The 22,168-nt window shown below is 39.0% G+C and overlaps 1 protein-coding gene across 16 annotated transcripts in view; it reads right to left on the bottom strand.

The window, feature by feature from the left end:
• ELAVL4 (ELAV like RNA binding protein 4) overlaps positions 1–22,168 on the bottom strand; it is a 141,992-nt gene that overhangs the window by 40,727 nt on the left and 79,097 nt on the right. For 10 of the 16 annotated variants that reach the window (XM_069477913.1, XM_069477916.1, XM_069477917.1 and 7 more), the window contains exon 2: positions 9,487–9,727. In XM_069477913.1, coding sequence (XP_069334014.1) covers positions 9,487–9,727 — 241 coding nt within the window. Of the gene's footprint in view, positions 1–9,486; positions 9,728–10,650; positions 10,663–11,463; positions 11,551–22,168 lie in introns of those variants that run through there. The other 6 variants (XM_069477919.1, XM_069477923.1, XM_069477920.1 and 3 more) reach the window with 3 other exon arrangements.

The raw sequence follows: 22,168 nt of genomic DNA, 5'->3' as shown, positions 1-22,168 counted from the left end.
AGATGAGAAAAGGAAAATTCCATATATGTGATTTCAGGCTTCCTATTCAACCCTGCATTATAGCAGGGAACTGTCTCCACAATCAGAAGCCTGTATATCCAGACAAACGGCTATAGAGAGGGTGGTGGGAAGAGGTGTGAGGTTGGGAACGTGGTTACCACTTGAGAAAGGGACCAAGGTTGTCACTGTCCATTTTTCCCTGATGTGAAGAAAACTCAAACTAGGTTTCTGTTATTTGTCAGACAAGTCGCTTAGCCACATTTAACACATTACCTACCATGTGAGTTGTATTTAACTCACGCTAGTTTTGAGCCCGGGGCCTTGTGAAGCATAAATAACTCACATGTCTCATCACCTTGGGAGTCACATGAACAATTTTTCAAGTTGCATATAACTCACGCACAGAAAACAATAAAAAATAACAAATTTTTCATTAGAAAGGATCATTTTGATTTTGAAGTTTTTATTCTATTTTTGTAATAAAACAACATCATGGCTCCAAGGAAAAAATTTTTCTCCCTAGGGTGTCAGTCAATGTGTTTTTACTAATTTTCCTCTGGTCTCCTTTTATCATTCTACATCCATTTCCCCTACTCCGTTTTGTAAAAATTTACGGCTATTTTACATGTAGTTGTTTTCCATATTATCTAATAAGCCAATTCAAATCCTTTTGAATCAAAGTGGCATAAAAATAACCAAGAAGGAAGAAAGAGCAAGTGGGATAGGAAACAGGCAAAGAAAAGAAAAAAGAGCAAGGAAAATAAGAGGCCAAGTGTCTTCTTTAGGCTACACTGGCTTCATCTGTAAAGTGAGTACAGATGTTGCTTATATTGGATGCTTCAACAGGTTCAGGGAAGTACTGAATAGAAAAGCCTCTGAAAACAAACACAAAGGGCAAATATCAGGGAGGACTAAGTATACATTTTATGCTCATACCACCAATAAAATGATTTAATCTGATTCAAGAAGTTTGTGATGAGAAATCCTATTAGCAGCCATAGGAATAAGAATTATTACCCTAACTGGCTGTATTCACTTTGTGTCGATGGGGCCTTGCATCTCACCAGACATTCAACTACAAAACAAGGGCCAAGCAGAAAAACAAACTTATAAATCAGCAAGAAATTGAAGTAGGTGGAAAGCAAGTCACTGAGTGAGTATGTACCTCACCTCAGTGAGATAAACAATGATTCTCAGATCACAGATGCCATTAGAAGTCTGCAAGTTGTCAACCTCCTTCTGTGTTAGGTAGGGTTATTTATTAGCAAAGTAGGAGGAACATAAGCTTCAGAGTCTGACAGACTTGATTTCCAATCTCAGCTCCACTACTTATTAGCAGTGACCTTGGATAAATTACTTAACCTTGCTGACCTTTAGTTATTTCATTGACACAAAGGTGGTACCAACACTTACCGCCCACAGAGTAGTCCTGACTATTTTATTCACTAGCCCTTGAAGATGTCTGCATTAGTCATTTGGGGCTGCCATAACAAAATACCATAGACTGAGTGGCTTAAACAATGGAAATTTAATTTCTCATAGTTCTGGAGGCCAGAAGTTCAAGATCAGGGTGCTAGCATAGTTGGGTTCTGGTGAGGGCTCTCTTTTTGACTTGCAGACAGCTGCCTTCTTGCTTGGTGTGTGTGTATGGTAAGAACTCTGGTCTCTCTTCCTCTTCTTATGAGGACACTAATCTTATCAGATTAAGGTCTACTCTTACGACCTCATCTAACCTTAATAAATAGAGGCTCTATCTCCAAACCCAATTATATTGGAGGTTAGGGCTTCAACATATGAATTTGGGGGGGACATAAAAATTCATTCTGTATCAATGTCTCTGAAGCTTGGCTCAGCTGCCTCTTTTGCATGGACTGGTCTCCTACAATCTAATCTCTGCCAAATTCAGGGCCAAGTTGAAGGCTCACTCTTCTTTGACATTTGCTCTGAGAATCCCAGTTCATTGTCATCTTTTTCTCCTTTGAACACTCATAGCTGATGTTGTCTTTACCTTTATTCGGCAGAGGCAGAGTGGTAAGGTAACAGAAAGGCCATAGGCTTTGTAGTCAGACCTAACCTCACACGCCAGCTGACTAATTCTAGGCCTTGGCATCTTCATCCGCAAAATGAGGATAATACCACTGATTACGCATGACTGATACAAAGCTTCAGTGAGATAACATACATAAGATGGCTAGTGCTGTAGCTGACACACAGTAGGCATTCCATCAACCTTTAACTTTATTGCATTGTTATGAATCCTTATTCACTATCTTTCTAATGACATTAATAGCCAGGACCAGGAAGGGTGAGATTAGGCTTTGGTGAAAAACAAAACAAAACAAAACACCACCCAGAAACAGCAGAGGTAGCTATGTAGTGATAAGCATCATAAACAGGCTTCCAGGCCCTCTCGTACCTTGAGGCCAGTAATTTGTTCTAGCTTCCCCCACTCATTGGCCTTGTGGCAACATGTGGACACAAACTATGTCTTATTCCTTTTGGCCTCCTCACAGACTATGATACAGAATTTCAGAGGAGAGAAGGAAAGGGAATAACATTTATTTGGTCTGAGAGAGTAGACATTAAATAAATACAGTTGGCTGATTGAAAGTGTTTTATAAATGTAAAACCTTTATACAAATATATGGTCTCTATCTGAATTTTATCTTCTCTCCAAACTAGAAATATCTTCTCCCATCAAAGCTCAATTTGGGGACTGTAGAAAAAACGAAAAGGCAACTTAGAGATATTTAGTTCTTATGAGGAAAAAAGACAGATACAGAGTTCATCAGTTAAGAGCAGTAAGGGAGATATGGAATGGGGGTGGGGGACAGATTGAAAAAAGAAATCACCACTACTACACCTCACAGAAGACAAGAAAAAAAAATGAATTTCCCATTAACACATTTCAGAAAGTACTTTCCTCCTACCCTGAAGCTGATGAATTACATTTTTAGATAATGTGTGGAAATTTCAGTTTGACATTACCTTCCTGCTTAGTTCCTAGTCTCAATCAACCAGGCCATTCTACAGAGGGCGGGGGGAGTGAGTGAGTGAGTATGTGGGTGTGTGGGTGTGTGTGTGTGTGTGTTGGGGGAAGGAGAGGAGGCTAGGTGAACCTCCTCTCCTATTTGGTCTTACGAACCAAATAGTCAGCTAAAGCACAGAAATAGAAAATTCTTAAAATACCCAGGCCTGATTCACATCCTAGGTAAAAATCCTTTGAGACATCTCTCCTGGGATGTGAGAATACTTTCCTACGGTTATCTGAGTTTGGAAGCAGGGCAGAACCATCTGATTTGGAAGGGAACATGAAGGGGAAGACAGCCAGGAGGCAAAAGGAAACCATACCTGGTCTGTAATCCTGACTACTGTCTTCCCCAGAAAAAACTGTGTTGAAAGATGCATAATGTACCTGCACAAACCCTAAACCTCATAGCTCCACTCAACTGCCAACCTGTCCTAATTAGAAAGGATGGAAGGTCTCCGATTCCCCTTGATGAGCGTGTAAGAGGCACAATGATTATATGGTTTACTGTTTGCACTTCATGTTCTGACGTTCTTCAAATTCCCCTTAATAAGGCAGACTCCTATTCTCCTGTTTTGTAACCCCATTAGGCTGCCAAATCTCCTCCATATTTAAAAATTTCCATTTGCCCCCAAGAATAATCAACCCCCCTTCCCAAGTCAACATATCAAAACTCTTTTATTCTTCTTTGTAGAATATGTATGACTGTAGGGAGGTGATAAATAAAATGACAGATGCAAATCTGCCTGAATTTCCTCTGAATTCAGGAGACACATCACACTGTACAAAGCACATTTTCCAAATCAGCAGCAAAATATGCTGATAAATGCTACTATTTCCTGTACTTTTCCCATCACTAACGAATCTCTCTCTGATGTGCATGTAGAAAAGTTCATTTGGCTAATCAATATCTTGGGATTTTCTTGGATATGCCTAATTGAGGCTGGGTTTTAACTGTGCTTAAATTTAAGGCAGCATCCATTTCGACATAGTGCTTGCAAAATAAAGAAAAGGTGAACATAATGAAGGGTATTTCACGAAGGGAGAACATCAGAAGTTAAAAACCGTTCCAAATCTAGTCTTCCTTGTAAGCAGTGACCTGTTTAATTCAAAAAATTTATCTTTTTAATGCACAGTGTGCTATTTTCCAAAACAAAAGATTTTGAGCTCTAATTATGTTTCGCTGTACTAAAAGTTTTCATTCCCTAGGTATGCAAGCCAAGTTGGCTTGTAAAGGAGAGGAGTCAATTTAGTATTTTGGGGGAAAATTCCAGAGATAAAGTACAAATTGGACAATTCACATTAGTCAGATAGCACTGGATTCACGTCCCAGCTCCCCTAACTTGGAAGCTAAGTCACCTTGGCAAGTTACTCAATTGCTACTAATTTCAAGTTTCTTCATCTGTAAAATGGCTCTCTTGAGGATTACCTGAGACTCCATCTACCTAGCACAATGCTTAACATACAGTAAGTGCTCAATAACCACTGGTTATTTTGATTCTCCAAGAAATCCCAATTTATTATTTAAATGAGCTACTATATTTAAGTCATTTATTACAGTGCTCAGAACACACATTAAGGCACACAAAAACACACAAAAGCTGCTGCTATTATTCTTACTTGTCTTCGCTGGGTATTGTAAGAAATTATGCTAATAAACTCACCTTATGAATTCACACTTTAGGGGCGAGTTCAAAGCACTTTCATATTTTAGGGTTTTGCAGAGCCTTTTATTGCTTATACAGTTATTTCAGAAGTAAAATTCAACCAAATTCCCCCAGTGTTCCTGTAATTCCAGTTCCTTAAAAGTATATGAGGTAGCATAAAACATTCGACAACCCTCACTCCCCTCTCTCCCTTTTCAACCCAACAGACTGTACTCTGTGTCGTGCCTCCTGGCCTGGATGCTCTAATAGATATTCTCACCACTGCTGTGGTCAATGTCCCACATTTCACCTACTGAGAGAGACACAGGATTATTAGCACTTTCACAAATCTGAGAAAGAACAGAAGTTACCTGATGTCACTGCATCAAAAAACTGAGTTGGTTCCTTTAATTAGAGATGTAAATTCAGACACAAAGGTGATAGCAAAATATTCACCCTGATGTCCACAAGTAGTAAAGGGTTTTGCTTTTTTTTTTGTTGCCTTGTTCTGCTTTTTCCACTGGGTAATATTAATTAAGACAAAGACATGTTGTAAAGGAAGAAATGAAGGAATGGATTAAAGGTGGCGTTTAGGAAAATTTGCCTTTGTCCATTGGGATGCGACTCTAACCAACTTAATTTTTGGCATGCTTAACTTAATTTGGCAAATGCTGCTTCATATTAGACCACTGCTTCCAAAGAAGCATGCTCTAGCTCTACTTTCTTTGTCCAAAGCACAGAGGAAAAAAAATGCTTTTGTTCTTTGACTAGAATTTTAGCTCTGTTCCTTTGCCTTTCTTTCCTCTACCTAAATCCTAACTCCCTCTTTTAAACTTTCCCCAACAGCTCCAGCTAACACAAAATTCACCTTTTCCAACCACCCACAGCACTTATATAATCTGTTCCATATACTGGTCTCTTCGATATATTCAGTTTTGCAATTGATAAGATTCAGTTTGGATTAACCTCTCCTCAAAAATCCCCTTCAGAGCTCTCACTTACCTGAAATAGATAGTTACTCTTAAAAAGTACACTGCATGGACACAAAGAGATTGACATCAAGTAAAAATATAATTCTTTTGTAAGCACTGTGATAAAAATCACACAATATGGAAAGGCAAATCGAGACTGTTTGCTGTCTTACTCTGATTTCTTTCTTTCTCGGGATTTTTCTTTGTTACTTTTTTCCTTTATTCCTTTTGGGGTGGGGCGGTAACAAGATAAACATTTATAAGAATGTAATCTAGCATTCTAGTTGTGCTGGCTTCAAGACATACTCTGAGCCACCTAATCCTGTCCTGGCCAAGCTGTATGTTTCCTGCCCTAAAATACTGATCATATAGAAACCTGGATTCAGTAAGCCAATCTCAATGCCCATAAAACAAAAACAAAAATAAAATGGCAACAAAACAAAACATAAGAAACTATATAAATTCTTCGAAGTCCACGGGAATAATAAAATTTCTGCCAGGGGTTTGGTGTTCTTTGCCTGAGTTTCTAGGTTGCATGAATCCTGTGGGTCACATGTCACTTCCCTTTTTTCCAGCAGCCGAGGCTTTAGGTGGATGAAGGAGAAAAGCAAAGGACTTGGCTTCCAATGCCATCACGTGCCCACGGCTGCACACAAAAGCAATTCAGGACGTGTGTTTTTCTTTCCCTGGTACCTAGATTATCCTGATAAATGTCCTTTCCCAATTGGAAAAAGAAAATCTAATGTCTCTGAGAAGATAAGTAACAGAGATGTCTAAAAGCACTGTAATGGTAACTTGAGCCTGGCATTTTCAGTAAATTTTGCTCTACTCCGAAGGAAGACACAGGCTGAGTTATATCCCCAGAGGATGATAAATATTTTATCTTTGCCTCCCTTTATACACAGGAGTCTCCTTTAAAGCCATGGTGCATTAGGTAGACTCTCCAGAGGGCAGCCAGCAACCTCTACTCAGAGAAACACAACGTTGCATTGGGTTATGAGGTGGGGTTTGAGCAGAGGTCTTCACCCTGCACATGCTTCCCCAAATAAAAATCACGCTTTCGGAAAGCAGGGATGACTCCCAGCTCCACCACATGCTAGTAACCCTGCTGCCTGAGAAGGTTACTTTACCTTGCTAAGCTTCAGTTTCCTCATCTAAGAAAACAGAGACTGTTCTCTGTGTTGAATGAAATAATGTATGTCCAGTGCTTAGCAAGTACCTAGCACAGAGTAAGTGCTTGATAAATGGTAGCATTTATGTCCTCAGCACCATAACACTTAAGTCCATGCCCACATTTTTCCTATGTGTTCTCAAATGGCAAATCCACTGAAAACCCACAGACAAGGGTGAATCCAGCCCACCAGTATTGCTATCAACAGAGTCACTTCTTCTCTCTCTCTCTCAAGGTATCTTAACATTATAGAAGCCAGACCCTTTTAAGGGAATCCATTACATTCTCTTAGGGAGTAGTTGGGGCTGGAAAATCTTAATCTTGAATTCTTATCTCTTTGCCACCTCCCACCCCCCAATCCTCCCACTGGATATTTAGAACTCCTTGTAAACTTCACAGGTTCGAGATGCATTGAGATCTGTAGGAGGTGTTGGAGGAAAAGGGGGGACTGGGATGTTAAAAATCAGGGCAACAAAAATACCTATGATGTCATTTACCCTGACTTCTGAACCACCGCTGCAGCCTTTCCACTTGCCTGGTGTGATACCTCACCTCTCCCAGCCTGCATTATGACTTAACCCCAAATGTAGGCCTCGGAAGGACTTCTGCTAGAGCGATTCCCACTCCTTCCCCTTCTCCCCACAGCCCTATCTCTCCCTCCTTCTCTGACTTTTAGCATAGCCAATTAAACCTGAACAACGGGTGGATGGAGGAAATATGCTGCATCTATGGAATGGTACAGCAGGGACCAGTTTCACTGTTAATTTAAAATGCTAGAATTAATTAGGTAGTGTAAATGAAGAATTTAATAAGCACTCTTTACAACCACAAGTTCTACTTTTATTAAACACTGCTACCAAATGAGGGCAAATATCTCTGGTCTCTCTATATTTCCCTGCCTTGTTCCCATAAGTTCTCTACAAATAAAACTTTTTTTTTTGCCTGAATTAAAAAAATGCATAATTATAAATTTATGCCTGAATTGTATTTCTGCTTTCAACCCATAAGCTTCTTCTTTAAGCTCAGATGCTACTGTATGTCTCTGCTTGTGCTGGAGAGGGTGCTAAACAAAACCAAAGTTGACAATTTTGGTTTTGTATACCAAATTAAAGGCTGTCTTCGAAGCTGTCACTCCTATTCAAATCCACTCGGTGAACTACCAAATTAGCATTCTTTCAGTAAAGGAATCTGCTTGTTTAACATGTGTCTTTAGAAAACAAGGAACAACACCATGAATCAGTACTTCTTAAAAATCTCACTATAGTTCCAAGGGAACTCTCCTGAAAAGGTGATTAATAATATTCACTAATATAACTGGCAGAGTCTCTATTTAGAAGGTAAGGCTATACCAAAAATACATTTTCCTATACAGGAGTGGGAGGAAGAATCATATGGTTAACTGGTTTTAATTTGGTTTGAATTATCATCCTATTATATAAAGATTATTCAGGAATCTAAACATTGGCTTTCTGAAAGTATAGGCAATTCTGTTAAAGGATAGATGATCCTGGCCCTATTTGGGAAGCTTGATATAATTTTCCTGTTCTAGCCACTCTCCTTCAAGTGCACTAGCTGTACCTATAGTAATAACATGCCCCGTTTATTAAGAGACCACTATACAATAGGCATTGTGCTAGAGGCTCTATATCCAGTCTCTCATTCAATCCTCACAATAAGCCCTTTGAGGTAGGTATTATTTTCCAGTTTTACAGATGAGGAAATTGTGTTTGGAAGGTTATGTGACTTATATTTTAGAAAGCAGCAATGTTACTTAAGTTTTATGATTTTGCAAAGTAATTTGCAACGTGTATGTGTGCATGTAAATATATATATCTTCTATTCTCGAGAATAGACGATATATATATTTACATGCACACATACACATTGTATTCTCTGATTTAAAAGTAAGATGATGTATCTCCCTGTTTCAGCCATAGAGCTTCCTCTTTTCTTTCATAGGACAGTTGCTCATCAATTAAAATGTCCAGAGAAAGGGAAACAAAAGTCAACACCCCAAACCGATAAGTACTCAAAGGTGAGCATGAATGGTTTCAGGAGGGGCATATCAGAGAACAGCAACTCTACTGTCATCATTATATAGCCCAGTATTTTTCTAAGAAAATATTCTCACTTCCAATAAGATTGCAGAATAATCTGCTATGCTTAGGACCTGTCTCTCCCCAGGACAAGGGGCAGTGGTGTCACTCTTCCACAAGTCCACAGTGGCCTCTTTTAGACACTTGTCTCAGACACATAAAAACACTAGACACACACAAACCTAATGTTTGAGAGGAGAGGTGTACATGAATAAAAACTAGCGTGGAGTATAGGAGAGGCAGAGGGCAGAACTGGAAACTAAAGAACAAAAGGAAGGGGTGGCTGATTAAGAATAAAAGAGGATAAAACCAAAGGGTCATTTCACATAAAGTTGAAGAGCACCAAAGTCTTCATCTGCTTCCCAGTTCTACCAATCCATGGCATGGTTTTATGTGGTATATACACATGTATGTGGTGTGAGTTTATGACTGTGCAACCACACAATCTTGCACGCGGGGTACATGATGCAGACACTCAGATGCATCATCATGCATGTGCATTTCTAAGGTCTGCGTATCTAATGGAATAATGTAGCTGCAAATCCCACATCTAGAATATTGAACAAAAGCATACCTGTAATTTTGTCTCTCACAAGTTTGCAGGACTCTATTTCACCAATGCTCCCAAAGAGACTCCTGAATTCCTCTTGGGTCATATTCTGGGGTAAATAGTTGACAATGAGGTTGGTTTTACTGTCATCTGTGGTCGCCCCTGTCTGCATGGGAGAAGGACAGTTTCTGTTGTTGCTGGAGGGTCCATTGCTTGTATTGGATGTCGGGCCATTTGACACCTGAGGCTCCATGGTGCTAATTATCTAAATGAAAATAAAAATAATAAAAAGAAGCCTTGTGAAATCTCAGACACAATTAAGATCTCTTCTTTTTTTTTTTTTTTTTTTTTTTTTTTTTTTTTTTTTTTGAGACAGAGTCTCACTCTGTTGCCCAGGCTAGAGTGAGTGCCGTGGCGTCAGCCTAGCTCACAGCAACCTCAATCTCCTGAGCTCAAGCGATCCCCTGTCTCAGCCTCCCGAGTAGCTGGGACTACAGGCATGCGCCACCATGCCCGGCTAATTTTTTTTTTTTTCTATATATATTTTTAGCTGTCCATATAATTTCTTTGTATTTTTAGTAGAGGTGGGGTCTCGCTCTTGCTCAGGCTGGTCTCGAACTCCTGAGCTCAAAGGATCCGCCCACCTCGGCCTCCCAGAGTGCTAGGATTACAGGCGTGAGCCACCGCGCCCGGCCAAGATCTCTTCTAAGATTTTATTTTGTTTTATTTAATTTTTTAAAAGAAAGAGAACAAGATAAAGCAAAATGGAGCAAAAGAGACTGGGTTGTGAACACAGCCAATTTAGAAGCATGTTTTTAACCAAAATGTTAAACTCCCCTTTCTATTTTTAGGCCAGCCCATAGATATTGAACACAGACTAGAATGCAGTGGGAACTCTCCCATTATTTTGTTAATGAAAAGCTAATTCCTGTTTTCATTACACAATCACTCTCAGAAATGTATACTTAAGCCACACCAAATTATAATTAAAATGTAAAGTAATAATCATGATTAAAATTATAGTTCCATTAAAGCTGAAAAAGCTAAATATAGAGGGCTACACTCACAAGATCAAATACAGTACCTGTTTATTAACTATCTCATAAAGTAAAATGACATTAAATTAAGTGGAGTTGTTCCATATGGGAAGGGTTTAGATTTTCACTGATTCGTAATCACTGATCAAACTTCAGATTTCATACGTACATGCTGAGGAGCTGCAAAGTCATTTAATGATTTTTTTTATCCAGCCACTCTGTAAGTATTTCTCCCAGACCTCTAATAAAACAAAAATCATGAAGGAAAAGTTTTCTCTATGTCTTCACCTTAGGTCCAGCACTGCCTAAGGCTGTCCTCTCACACAATACTCTAAAAGGATTTTCTTTGGACTTAAATATTTAGCTAAACAAAGATTTCCTTGGATATGTGAACCGTTCCAGGCAGCATGCATGGGAATAAAGAATGAATAAAAATCCTTATCCTCAAGGAGCTTATAGTCTATTGAGGGCATAGACAGGTAAACGGCTTGCTGTAGGGCAATGGGCATGTAGTAGAGGAGCAATTACTGCTGCTTACAGGATAGGGGGATTCAGGGAAAGTGCTGAGAAGATGCTAGAATAGGGTGTTAGACGGGAAGTGAGTTTAAGTTCATGGAGTCAGGTCGTGAAGATGCCAATATGGGATGATAAACATGGAGAATCACAAAATTGCAAAGCAAGAAGGGAGTAAAATTTAGTTCAATACTCTCATGTTTGAGATGAAGTCCAGAGATGTCCAGTGACTTTTCTGTCATCACAGGAAAGTGGGGCCTGCACCCTGGCTCCAATGCAGCCCCTGAGTCTCACCTTCCCTCCCTATGCTCCACCCAGGTGAGTGTTACTCTGTTTCCTCTTCTAATAGTCACAAATGGAAAATGAAACCAAAAGAAAAACATAAAGTCTCAAGAGGAGCCAGGGAGATAAAGTGGATTAAAGAAGGTGGGGAGTGTCTAAGATTCTTTACCATCATGTAAGTAACTTAAGTGGCTCCACTTCTCCCATCACCAGAACTTTCTTCTTGGCTTCAGGTCAACTGTAGGATTCTAGAAGGCTGGTCCAGACAGCAAGGAGAAAGCGAAAAGCTTCTGAGAAGAATCTTAAATCAAGCTGTCTTCATGATGGATAGAAATTGTACACAGCAAAGCCTATTCAGCTGCTCTGTCCTTGAGGCAAGTGTCCAGGAACAGAATCAGGGAGCTGGGCCCAGGGGAGGGAGGCATGCTAATGGAGAGGAGGATGTTACAGAGCATCAGCACAACTCCTGGCTGGGAGGCAGCTTTCAGCTCTGCCAAACCGTCGTCGGGCCTCCTGGGTCTGTGCAGTGCCTCTATTTGCTGTGTTGTCTCACTGCTTCACTGAGTTAGGTGTCCAGGCAACAAACACAAGAAGCTCTGCCAACTCAATAAGGAACTTGAAATTCAGAATTTATCCATTTCAGGAGGCCCAGCTGGCAGAACCACAAAGCTGCCCAACTACTACATTTTGATGTAATGGCAAAAATCCAAAACAAAACAAAAACCAAAAAACTGTCCCACAATCTATAGATCCTCTTCTCTGCTCTCCACCTTTCTCAGGTTACCATTCTTTTGGCTTCCCTTACAAACACCTAGAAAATATTCTGCACTGACGCAGGCTTTTGGTGCTAACGATGGAGTATGTACGTCACATCTAACCATGATGACATTCTTTGGGCCCAAAACTGTTTAAGGTCACCTGACAGCCAGATTCATCTTTTGTTCACTGGATGCTCACCTCACAGACATGTGGTGAAAGCAAGCACTTGTCCACGTGAACATCTCACAGGTCCACCTGCTCCAGAAAGGCCTAGGAAGTAACAAGGCTGCAGCAAAGTAATTTCAGTTGCTCCATCAGCTTTGTGGATCTCCTTATATCTTCTGTGGATTTCTAATTTATGTTCACTCTTGGAGTTGAGCCCTATCAATAGATTAGATAACCCCAGTTGGGCCCAAACCTTCAAAAAGGAGCTATGAGATGCAATATTCACTACTGAGCTACTTCAGCTGACCACATCTATAAATTAGGTCATGTCATTCTCATTCAATAAAAATGGAGCTTTCTTTGCTCTGCACACATACTACACAGTTATCCTTTTGTGTATCCAGAAAGAACTGATGCAAATATACACATACACACACACAGAGTTTTCTCAATAAAAATTTGCAAATGTGTTAATATACATTATGTAATAAGACCCCTCACTGGTCTTAGTGATGCCTCCCAGGATGCAACATAGGCTAAAAAAAAAAAAAAAGAATCAGAAATGTAATATGTCAGAATAAAGTCTGACATGTGAGTGAATCAAGAGGATTTTAAAACATCGTCTGGAAAATAAGAGATGTTGCCAAGACCTAAAGATACTGAATGCACGAATAGGAAACTACAGCATTTTAAGGGACATGATAGATCTTAAAGAGAGGACACCTGTACTCTCTACTTGGGAAACAGACCAGAGGTAGAAAAGATGTATGTTGGTGGGAAGCACATCCTCCAATAAGCACAGAGGCTGGCTGGGCAAAATCAGAACACTTGTTTCCTCAGGCTAACACCTTTGATATTCCAACAGCACAATTTTCATTGCAAATAAATATATCGGTTACTCAAGTGTGCATATGTACTTTAATGAAACATTCTGTGTGGGTCTCACAGCCAACTTTGCAGCTGACCAGGTTCCAAACCCCTGACTTGCCCTCCTTTCCTATTCTGAATGGCAATTAAGAACAGAATTACAGTCAGCATCCAGGATAGAGAATTGAGGAGGTTCAGTTGACTTCAAACTCTAATGGTTGTACAAAGCACTACATTAAATCTTTTATGTTCCTGTGATATATTTTAAGAAACATTATACAGGCAGAAAATTTCAGGGATAAACTATTAGAACAGTGCATAATAACGTAGGCACTCAAATCCTGTCATTGTAAATGTCGATGGTTTGAATGACTAATTACTCACACTCAACACATTAACCTCACCCCTCCCACCACTCTTTTCTGCAAAATATACAACAAAAGCAAGAGGGAAGGCCTCAGACGTGCAGCTGCCAGATCATCACTAGGGCCGTTTATCTCTGCAAAAGGGAGGTAAGGAGTGGAGGCTGGGCCAACCTTCTCAGGGTGCTCCCTCCCCCCAAAAAAGCAAACACTCTCTGCCTTTCATACACCTTCCTTTCCACAATCCAGGGTCCTTATATCCTCCCAAGAAACCTATAACACTTCCTGGATGTCAGATCATATGCACATAAAAAAAGGGTTTATTTCCACTAGGGCTAGATCTGGGTATGTTAGATGAACAGAGGTGGAGCCCTGGTGTGCCAGGCACTGTGCCAGGCCCTGGGGATACAGAGATAACAGCAAGGAGTAGGCATTACTGAGTTTACAGTGTGGGTGCACAATAGATATCAGAGAACACTCAGGATCACTAGGGAGCCCAGTTCCATAATTTTAATGACGAGGAAACTGAGGACAATAAAGGGGAAATGATTCGCCCAAAGTCACATTACTAGTTAGAGGCAGAAATGGGATTGGAGCCCAGGTCTCCAGACTACCTCACTTGTGCACTTTCGTGACAATGCAGGCATGGCCATTTGTATGAGGATTTGCTTCTCCTTTTGAGCAGGGGGTAGGGGGAGAGGCAGTGAATGGTAGTCATATCACGGAAACGCACTTCAACAGTGTAGAGACATGTGTACCCCCATACCTTTCTGAGTACAACACTTCACAGTTCATAAAGAATGGTGACCTGAACTCTGAGGTCGGTGGCACAGAAATCACATCTGTTTTGCTTACTACAGTATCTCCTGAATGTAGAACAAGGCCTGACAATTGGTAGGTTCTAGATAAAGGACTGTTGAATGAATCAAAGTCTTTGCATGTCCTGTAGCTCACTGGATCCCTCAAGCAATCCCGTGAAGTACAAGCCAATAATGTATTAATATTATCCTCATTTTACATATAACAAAAGAGGACAGAACAGGTAAACAACCAGTCACTTACAGAGTGCCTATTAAGTGCCAGGCACACATGTAGTTACTATTTCAAATGCATATTCTTTTTTCAATTTTTATTGCGATAAAATACACATTAACATAAAATTTGCCATCTTAACCATTTTTAAGCATACAGTTCAGTGGTATTAAGTACATTCATATTGTTTTGCAAACATCACCACATCCAGAATTCTTTTCATCTTGCAAATCTGAAACTCTATAGCCATTAAAAAATAACTCCTCATTCCTTCATTCTTCCCTTCCCCCAGCTCCTGGCAACCACCATTCTACTTTCTGTCTCTATGTCAAATACAGATTATAAGAAGTATTCATTCAAGCAGGAGGGGTGAAAGGCATGGATCTACCAGAAAAACTATTGAATGCCTTGGCCCTTTCTCCCCAGAAAAATGTACACTTATAAAACATTTTATATACACTAAAGCCAATCTATTATCACCACATTGAAAGTCCCCAAGTTGATTCTTCCCATTCAAGCCTGCAATATGTTTGGAGCACCTCTGTGTAGACTAAAACTATTTTTACTTCTTGATAGGAAAGTTTAGAACCCCGCCTTACCCCTCTCCTCCACCTACCCATCTTCCACCCCAGACCCCGTACCATGGTAGCTGAGAACTGTTAGTTAAGCATGCTGGTAGCATATAGTGTCCATCACCCTCACTGAGCCCCTCCATACCTTCATCTCAGCCCCATTTAATGAGTCACCAAGAGGCAGATAGTAGAACCTGGGGGTTCAGGGCAGGCTTTGGTCTTACTAGTATGAAAAAGGGAATAATAAAGGCACCTCCCCCTCAATGAATTGTCATGAAGACAATGAGATAATGTACATGGAGCACTCAGCACTATTCCTGGCAGGAATCCCTCCACACATAATAGTGATGTTAATATCATTAGAAGAGAACAAGGAGAAAGATAAAAACCAACATCTAAGAAACTAGGTTGGGAGTTAGACGAGAAAAGCTGAGTAGCAACATAATCAAAGGTAAAACCTTTCCTTCCTTCCAAAATCACTCTTTTCATATAATTTCTTGCTCTCAGAATTTATTTGCTTATTAATCAAACAAATATGTATTGCTGAAAGGTCCCTATGTCAGAGGAGAAAGCATGTCCTGTGGCCAGGAAAGTCCTTGAAGTGTATCAAGCAAGACCACTGTAAAATTGGAAGTGTACTTTAGTACTAAAAATGTACTTAAAGCCCCCTTTAATTTTTATTTTTAAGAGACAGGGTCTGACTATGTTGCCCAGGCTGGATTCAAACTCCTGAGCTCAAGTGATCCTCATGCCTCAGCCTCCTGAGTATCTAGGACTACAGGCACGTGCCACTGTGCCCAGCTTACCCCTTTAATATATCTTCCATTGGCTCATGAATTCCTTATACCTCCCTCCATCTGCCACCTTTCACAACATTTTAATTTGCTCAAGTTTGGAGGAAATCAGGCTAGAGTTACAGGACTGATCCTCCACCTCACATCTGAAAAGAATCATTGTCCTAGGCCCCAGGAAGCCACATCAGGGGTGCTGCCATCGTGCCCTCACCAATCCTGCCGGCCATACCATATTGTGTCCTTGCCCCAATATTTTCCATAAAAATGGCAATTTAACAATAAACTGTATTGTTTTGTTGTCATGTATTTTAACATAAATCTAGTTTCAGGATTTATTTCATGAGGCAAATAAAAGGTTACAACTTCACATTATAGGAACCTGCCCTGATGTAGAAACTTACTACTGACATTTATCATCCCAGCCTAACGCACGGCCCTTGTATAACTATCACCACACTCTGGGCAGTCCTTAACTCCTGGTTTTCTGGTGGAGGTGTAGTCTCACTGCTCCATTCAGGCAAAAGGATCAAGAAGAAAGAACCAAAGGTCGTCACAGGAACGTGATGTTTCTTTTACAAATACTCTCCCCTTCTCCTTTCGGCCCCTTTTAAATGTCAGTAATCTTACAAACTAGAAAGATGCTAAAAGAATTTACTGATTGCAAACATGTCTCAGGTGTGTACATCTGAGACACACACATGTATTTTATTAAATATTTTAATGAGCATTTAAAGGTGTTTTCTTTTACGATGTTGTAAGGACTTTTAAAAATTTTACGTATACAGGCTAACCCTTATGTAATAGAACAAGCACTCTCAAGAGTGTGAAGAATAATGTTTACCAAGGGCAGTCACTGAATTGAACCATTAAAGAAATACATTTAAATTATTCAGGAGAACAAAAATAAAAGTCCTAATTCTCTTTGTAGGCATTTCCCACTTAACCCTTATAAAATTCTGACACGCAGTACGTTAGACGCCGGTTGATGCAATAGCCCAGCAGACTATTGCATCTCACCTGCCTTTCAAAAACCTGGAAAATAAATCCCCAAAGTTAGAAAATTAAACAGCAGGCTCTGTGTTCCTGAAGACAGACATTATTTTTAGGAATAATTCCTCACTTCTCTTCTTGCTCCTTAAAAGATACTAAAAATGTCCTCACAACCCCCCAATTTCATCTTTCTTTAAAGCTGCTTACATCAGCTCATAAAATCTATACTCTCTCCTCCATCTTTTCATGAGGCTTTAATTCACTCAAGTCCATTCAGGTTAATATTTTTTTCTAAATGCAACACTTTCCTTGTTATGATTCAACTGTGAAGGAGACACATGTTATTAACGGGGCCCAAGAGGAGGGGCTGAGATTTATGATCTGATCACTCTAGGAAAAGGGAGCTTGGGAATACCACCCGTCCGACCAAATTACCGGCAATGACTCACAAAGACCACTGGACCAGAGGACTGTGGCTGAAGACTGTCCCCCCAAACCATTCATACCATGTTTCTGTAGATTCTGCTGGAGGGTAACTAGAAAACTCTAGAAAAAAATATTTAATTCCAACCAGGGAAAACATGCTGACAGCTTAATAATACCTTTGGGCAGATGCACAAATAACCTGAAAGACCTATTTACTCTAGGAAGTTATGTGGTAATAAATTCTCAGCATATCCTTAAAACAAGTGTATTCAATTCAACACAAGTTTATTGAATGCTATTATAGGCCAAGGCATTCTTCTAGAAGGTAGAGAAACAAAAATAATTTGGTCCCTGCCCATAGAGGGTTCAAGCTGGAAGGATGGCAGAGAGGGCAGGTAAACAAATACTTAATTAAAATCAATTGTCTCCACCCCTTTCTTTTAAGCAATCCCCTCCAGAATTTCTCTAATGACTTCCCCTCCTCACCAAAAGCACATAAATTGAATACAGTCAGACTAATCCTACGCGTTCGGATACTGAACTGACAGTCCTGTTCCCAGTCTAAATGCCTACCTAAACAAATGACTACTTGTAACAATGAGGTAAGCTTGAGGCATCCCTCCTTTGAAATAGCATCTTCTGCTCTGGAGATGAACACCAGGCATGCCAAAAGTATTCTCAGTGGTGGTATTCAGGGCTTTTAAAAAATCAGCAGTCGCTGGAGAGAACAAGAAGCATTAATACTTAAAATAGCAAGGCCAGCATGGATATGAAAAGCATAATCAAAATTTAATTTCTCTTAGGCAGTATTCTCAAATTCACAGAAATCCAAGTTTTTAATCTTCTTCCTCAGACATATCACACACATTTCCCCTCCTAAATAAAAACTCGCCTCCTTTACATCTTACAGTGTTTCTTTACAGCTTCAATTTGGGCCTAAAACGATTTCCTGGTGTGTCCATCCTGACGCAGGCCTGGTAGAACTTCTAGGTATTTGTTTTTAACTGACTTTCACAGTGAACTCCCCAGAGCTGAGGGACAGCTTGATCCTCCAGTTCATTGTAAAGATGAGGGGATCTTTCTTTCATCTCCCACAATTCAGTCGTCTTTTCCAAAATGACTAATAAATAAACCCAATCTCAAACTTTCAATAAGCTTTCTTTGTTCAAGTCAGATTTGAAGAAGACAAATGTTTGTATTTTAACATAAATACAATTTCATGGGCAAGCTCAGGCTTCCTGCAAAAATATGAGCTCTAATAAAAAAAATCGATTGGAAAAAAATTCCTCCCATCCTACCACCTAAGCCCCACTGAACTCTGAATGTTTAATGTGGACAAAATAGCCAAAATGCTTAATAATAAGCTATGGGTACCTGTTGGGATGGGAACCAGTTGTGATGGTAAATATGTTATCTTCATCTTCCATACAAAGAACAGTTAATGAATCATTTGAAAAACTGCCCACAAACTGATTAAGTCGGACTTATCTTCTGATTAAATGCATAAATAATAGCCAATGGCACAATTCATGTAAACATACGTATTGTATATTTATAAAATGCCTGCCTAGTGGCTCAGAGTATGAGCAAACTCATTATGATTTAGCTGTCAAAAGCAATGTGCTATTCTGCATATATATCATGATCTAAGGCATTAGGTCATATCTCTGAATTTAAGTTTTATGCACACTCAAATTAAATTCTTCAGAAATCTACATAGAAATATATTTTATTTTGAAAATTAACATTTGTTTTCTTAATATAGCTAGAGTGAGGATGAGGAGAGTGAAGGGGAGTAGAGTGAGTTAGTATCTAGGAAAATCTGTGTAAAGCAGCCTTTTCTTTTTTAAGGGAAATTGTAGAATGCCAACGGCTCTTTCAATTGTGCAATTCAAAAGTGAGATTATTTGAGCCATTGTGAAGCTAAAACTGAAGATACTGAGTGAAATAAAACAGTTCTCAGCACCCCAATTTATTAACTATATATATGTGGCCATGGTAAATTATACCCGTGGACAATTCACACAGCCTCATATATCTATGTGATCATTTGTAAAAAGATCCTGAATGTCATGCTGATAGGGTAGTTTTACTTTATCACATTTGAGACTTTATTGTTAATTTCTCCCTTCACTGCCTCTCTCTTTTTTTGTTGTTGTTTTATAAGATAGAAACATTGGAAAAAAAGAAATTTTTGATTTGATAGAAGAACTTTATCTCTTAAACTACCTCTGAGAGGAGCCAGTTGGACACTTTCCTGGGACATTGTCTGGGAGGGGAGAAGGGGCAGTAAGAAAAGTAGACTCCACCAAATCAGTGTTGGTGAGAAATTCAGACCTGGGCTGGGAGAAGCATGTCTTTGAGTTATTTGTGGGCAACATGTTTACACAGAAAATAAAAATTCAAGGTTTACAACTGTGAGGGCTTTAAGATGCTTTAAGGTATTTATATATTTCTTATCATTACCAGTGGAAATATAAACTGGCACAACCTTTCTGTACTTTATGTTCATATTTTTGGACCCAACGACCCATTATGAAACTCAGAAAAGAACCCAAAATTCTACAGACCAAAAGTACACAAAACGAGGTATATCAAGAAGAGTGAAAATAACAGAAACAGCCTAATGATCTGACAAGGGGAAATGGTTAAATAACTTGTCATACAGGTTTAAGATACAGTATTCTGCAATTGTTAAAACTATGTTTGTTTATGATGGATTTTTATAACATGAGAAAATGTATATGAAAAAAGGTGAAATAGAAGATTCATTATCTCAATTTTTTTTTTTTTTAAGAGACAGAGTCTTGCTCTGTTGTCCAGGCTGCAGAGAAGTGGCCTAACCATAGTTTATTGCACCCTAAAACTCCAGAGCTCACACAATCCTCCTGCCTCAGCCTCCTGAATAGCTAGGACCACAGGCATGTGCCACCACACCCAGCTATTTTTATTATTATTATTATTTTAGAGATGGGGTCTTGCTATGTTGCCCAGGCTGGGCTTAAACTCCTGGCCTCAACTGATCCTCCCACCACAGCTTCCCAAAGTGCTGGGAATACACGTGTGAGCCACTGCACCTGGCTGATTATCTCAATTATATAAACATGCACAGAAGAGGAGGGAAAATAAAAACACTAACAAATGGTAGGATTATAAGTGATTGTTATACTTGTCTCCATCTTTATTTTCTAACTTTTTGTTTTGTTTTTTACAGCACTTTCATAATCTGAAAGGAAGTTACTTTTTACAAAGAAAGAAAATGTCAAATCTTTTAAACCAGTTTGGGACCACAATATTAAAAATGATTCCATTTCCTCCTTAGAATCGTCTGCAGGATCTCTCCTTGGCCACACTCTGTTCCTACATTAGAGGACATATGGAAGCCCAAATGAATAAAAATCTCATTTCTTGAAACAGTCTCTGGTTCTGTCTCCCCTTCATCTAAATCACTGTGAATTAGCAAGGTTACAGTCTTAAGTCTGCCTTACTGCCTGGCAGCAACCTTCATCAGGACATCAAGGAGAGAAGATGATTTATAAGAAAACCGCTCCTTGGATCAGGGAGTGAAAAGTACTGATCCGTTCTAAAAGCTCCTGCTGACAAACTCTGATATTATGAACATTCTGCACTTGGACAAAAGCTCCCACTTTTCTTAATTACATGGTTTGAGCAGGAGCCTGCTTTCAGGATCTGCCCAATCATACAACAGCCATTTATTTCCCCAACTGCAGCTGCCAAAATTTCCCTGATCTCTGTTCTGTGCTCCATCTTCAAGGACATCTTGTGAATGTATGACACTGTCAGGCAGCATTCCATACCAAGCTTTTTAAGCTTTTCTCTCTCTTTCCTGCATACGAAGATCCTCCTAATAAATATTTATTAAAAATCTCATGAACAAGAAGCAGAGAGGAAAAAAAAATCACACGTATCAGAATATTTTTGTCTGCTTTGAGAAAAATACTTTATTACGACAATGAACTGCTAATGGTCTCTGTCCTCTGTGTGATAGGTTTGCTTTTGTTTTATGGACACTGAATCTAGCGATTCATTGAATCCCTTCTTTTTAGTGCTGTTAGGAAAAGGAGTGCCAAATCTGCAGCCCTCTGGGTGTAAAGAGCACAGGATCTCACTGACAACTTGGGTTGTTTTTTTTTTTTCTTGTTTTTAAACATAAACCTTACTTCTGAATTTATTTTTTTAGTCTCTTAATTTTCCTTTACCTCAATTTTCTTTTTGTTCAATTTTTTAAAACTCTCTTACTGTATATATTTTTATGATTTGCCTCATAATAGGATTTTAGATTATAATAGAGAACAAATAAGTTAATATTTCTATCTTCACAATCTTTTGCCTTTTCAAAATATGCTTTTGAAATCTCACTAATTGTGCAAAAGTCAAGTTGGCATTTTAAAATTTAGAAATAAGATTTTTAAAAACACATGATAACATTTCAAAAAATTACTGTTGTATTATAATTCGAAACAGCCTAATATATAATTCTCAGATAAGGCCCTTTTAGGACTAATTTACTATGTCCTTAAAAAGAATTTGACTATGATACATGTATATGTCTCAAGTAGATATAATGTATATTGAAACTAAGATATTACTTCTTTGAGTTGGGTAACTTGTCCTTTGAAATCACAGATACAAAGTAAATTTACTTGATAAACTCTTTCAACTCTTGATATATTCTTTTTAATCTTAGAAATTTACCTTTTAAAAAAGTAAAAGGCAAACAAATATTCAGAATCATCTGCTGTCAAACTAAAGCAACCTAAAATTTTAGTTATAGGCATAGATTTGAAAGCAAGTTATGAGCCACAATTTAATGATGTTAATATAGTGCTACATTTGAGAAGAATCCCTCCCCACAACTGAAGTTAGCTCTTAAAAGAAGAAGAAAA

The sequence above is a fragment of the Eulemur rufifrons genome, chromosome 8 (genome assembly GCF_041146395.1).
Source record: "Eulemur rufifrons isolate Redbay chromosome 8, OSU_ERuf_1, whole genome shotgun sequence".
NCBI classification, from domain to species: Eukaryota; Metazoa; Chordata; class Mammalia; order Primates; family Lemuridae; genus Eulemur; species Eulemur rufifrons.
Note: the sequence above shows the minus strand (reverse complement) of the source record. Positions and strands in the feature narration are given on the sequence as shown.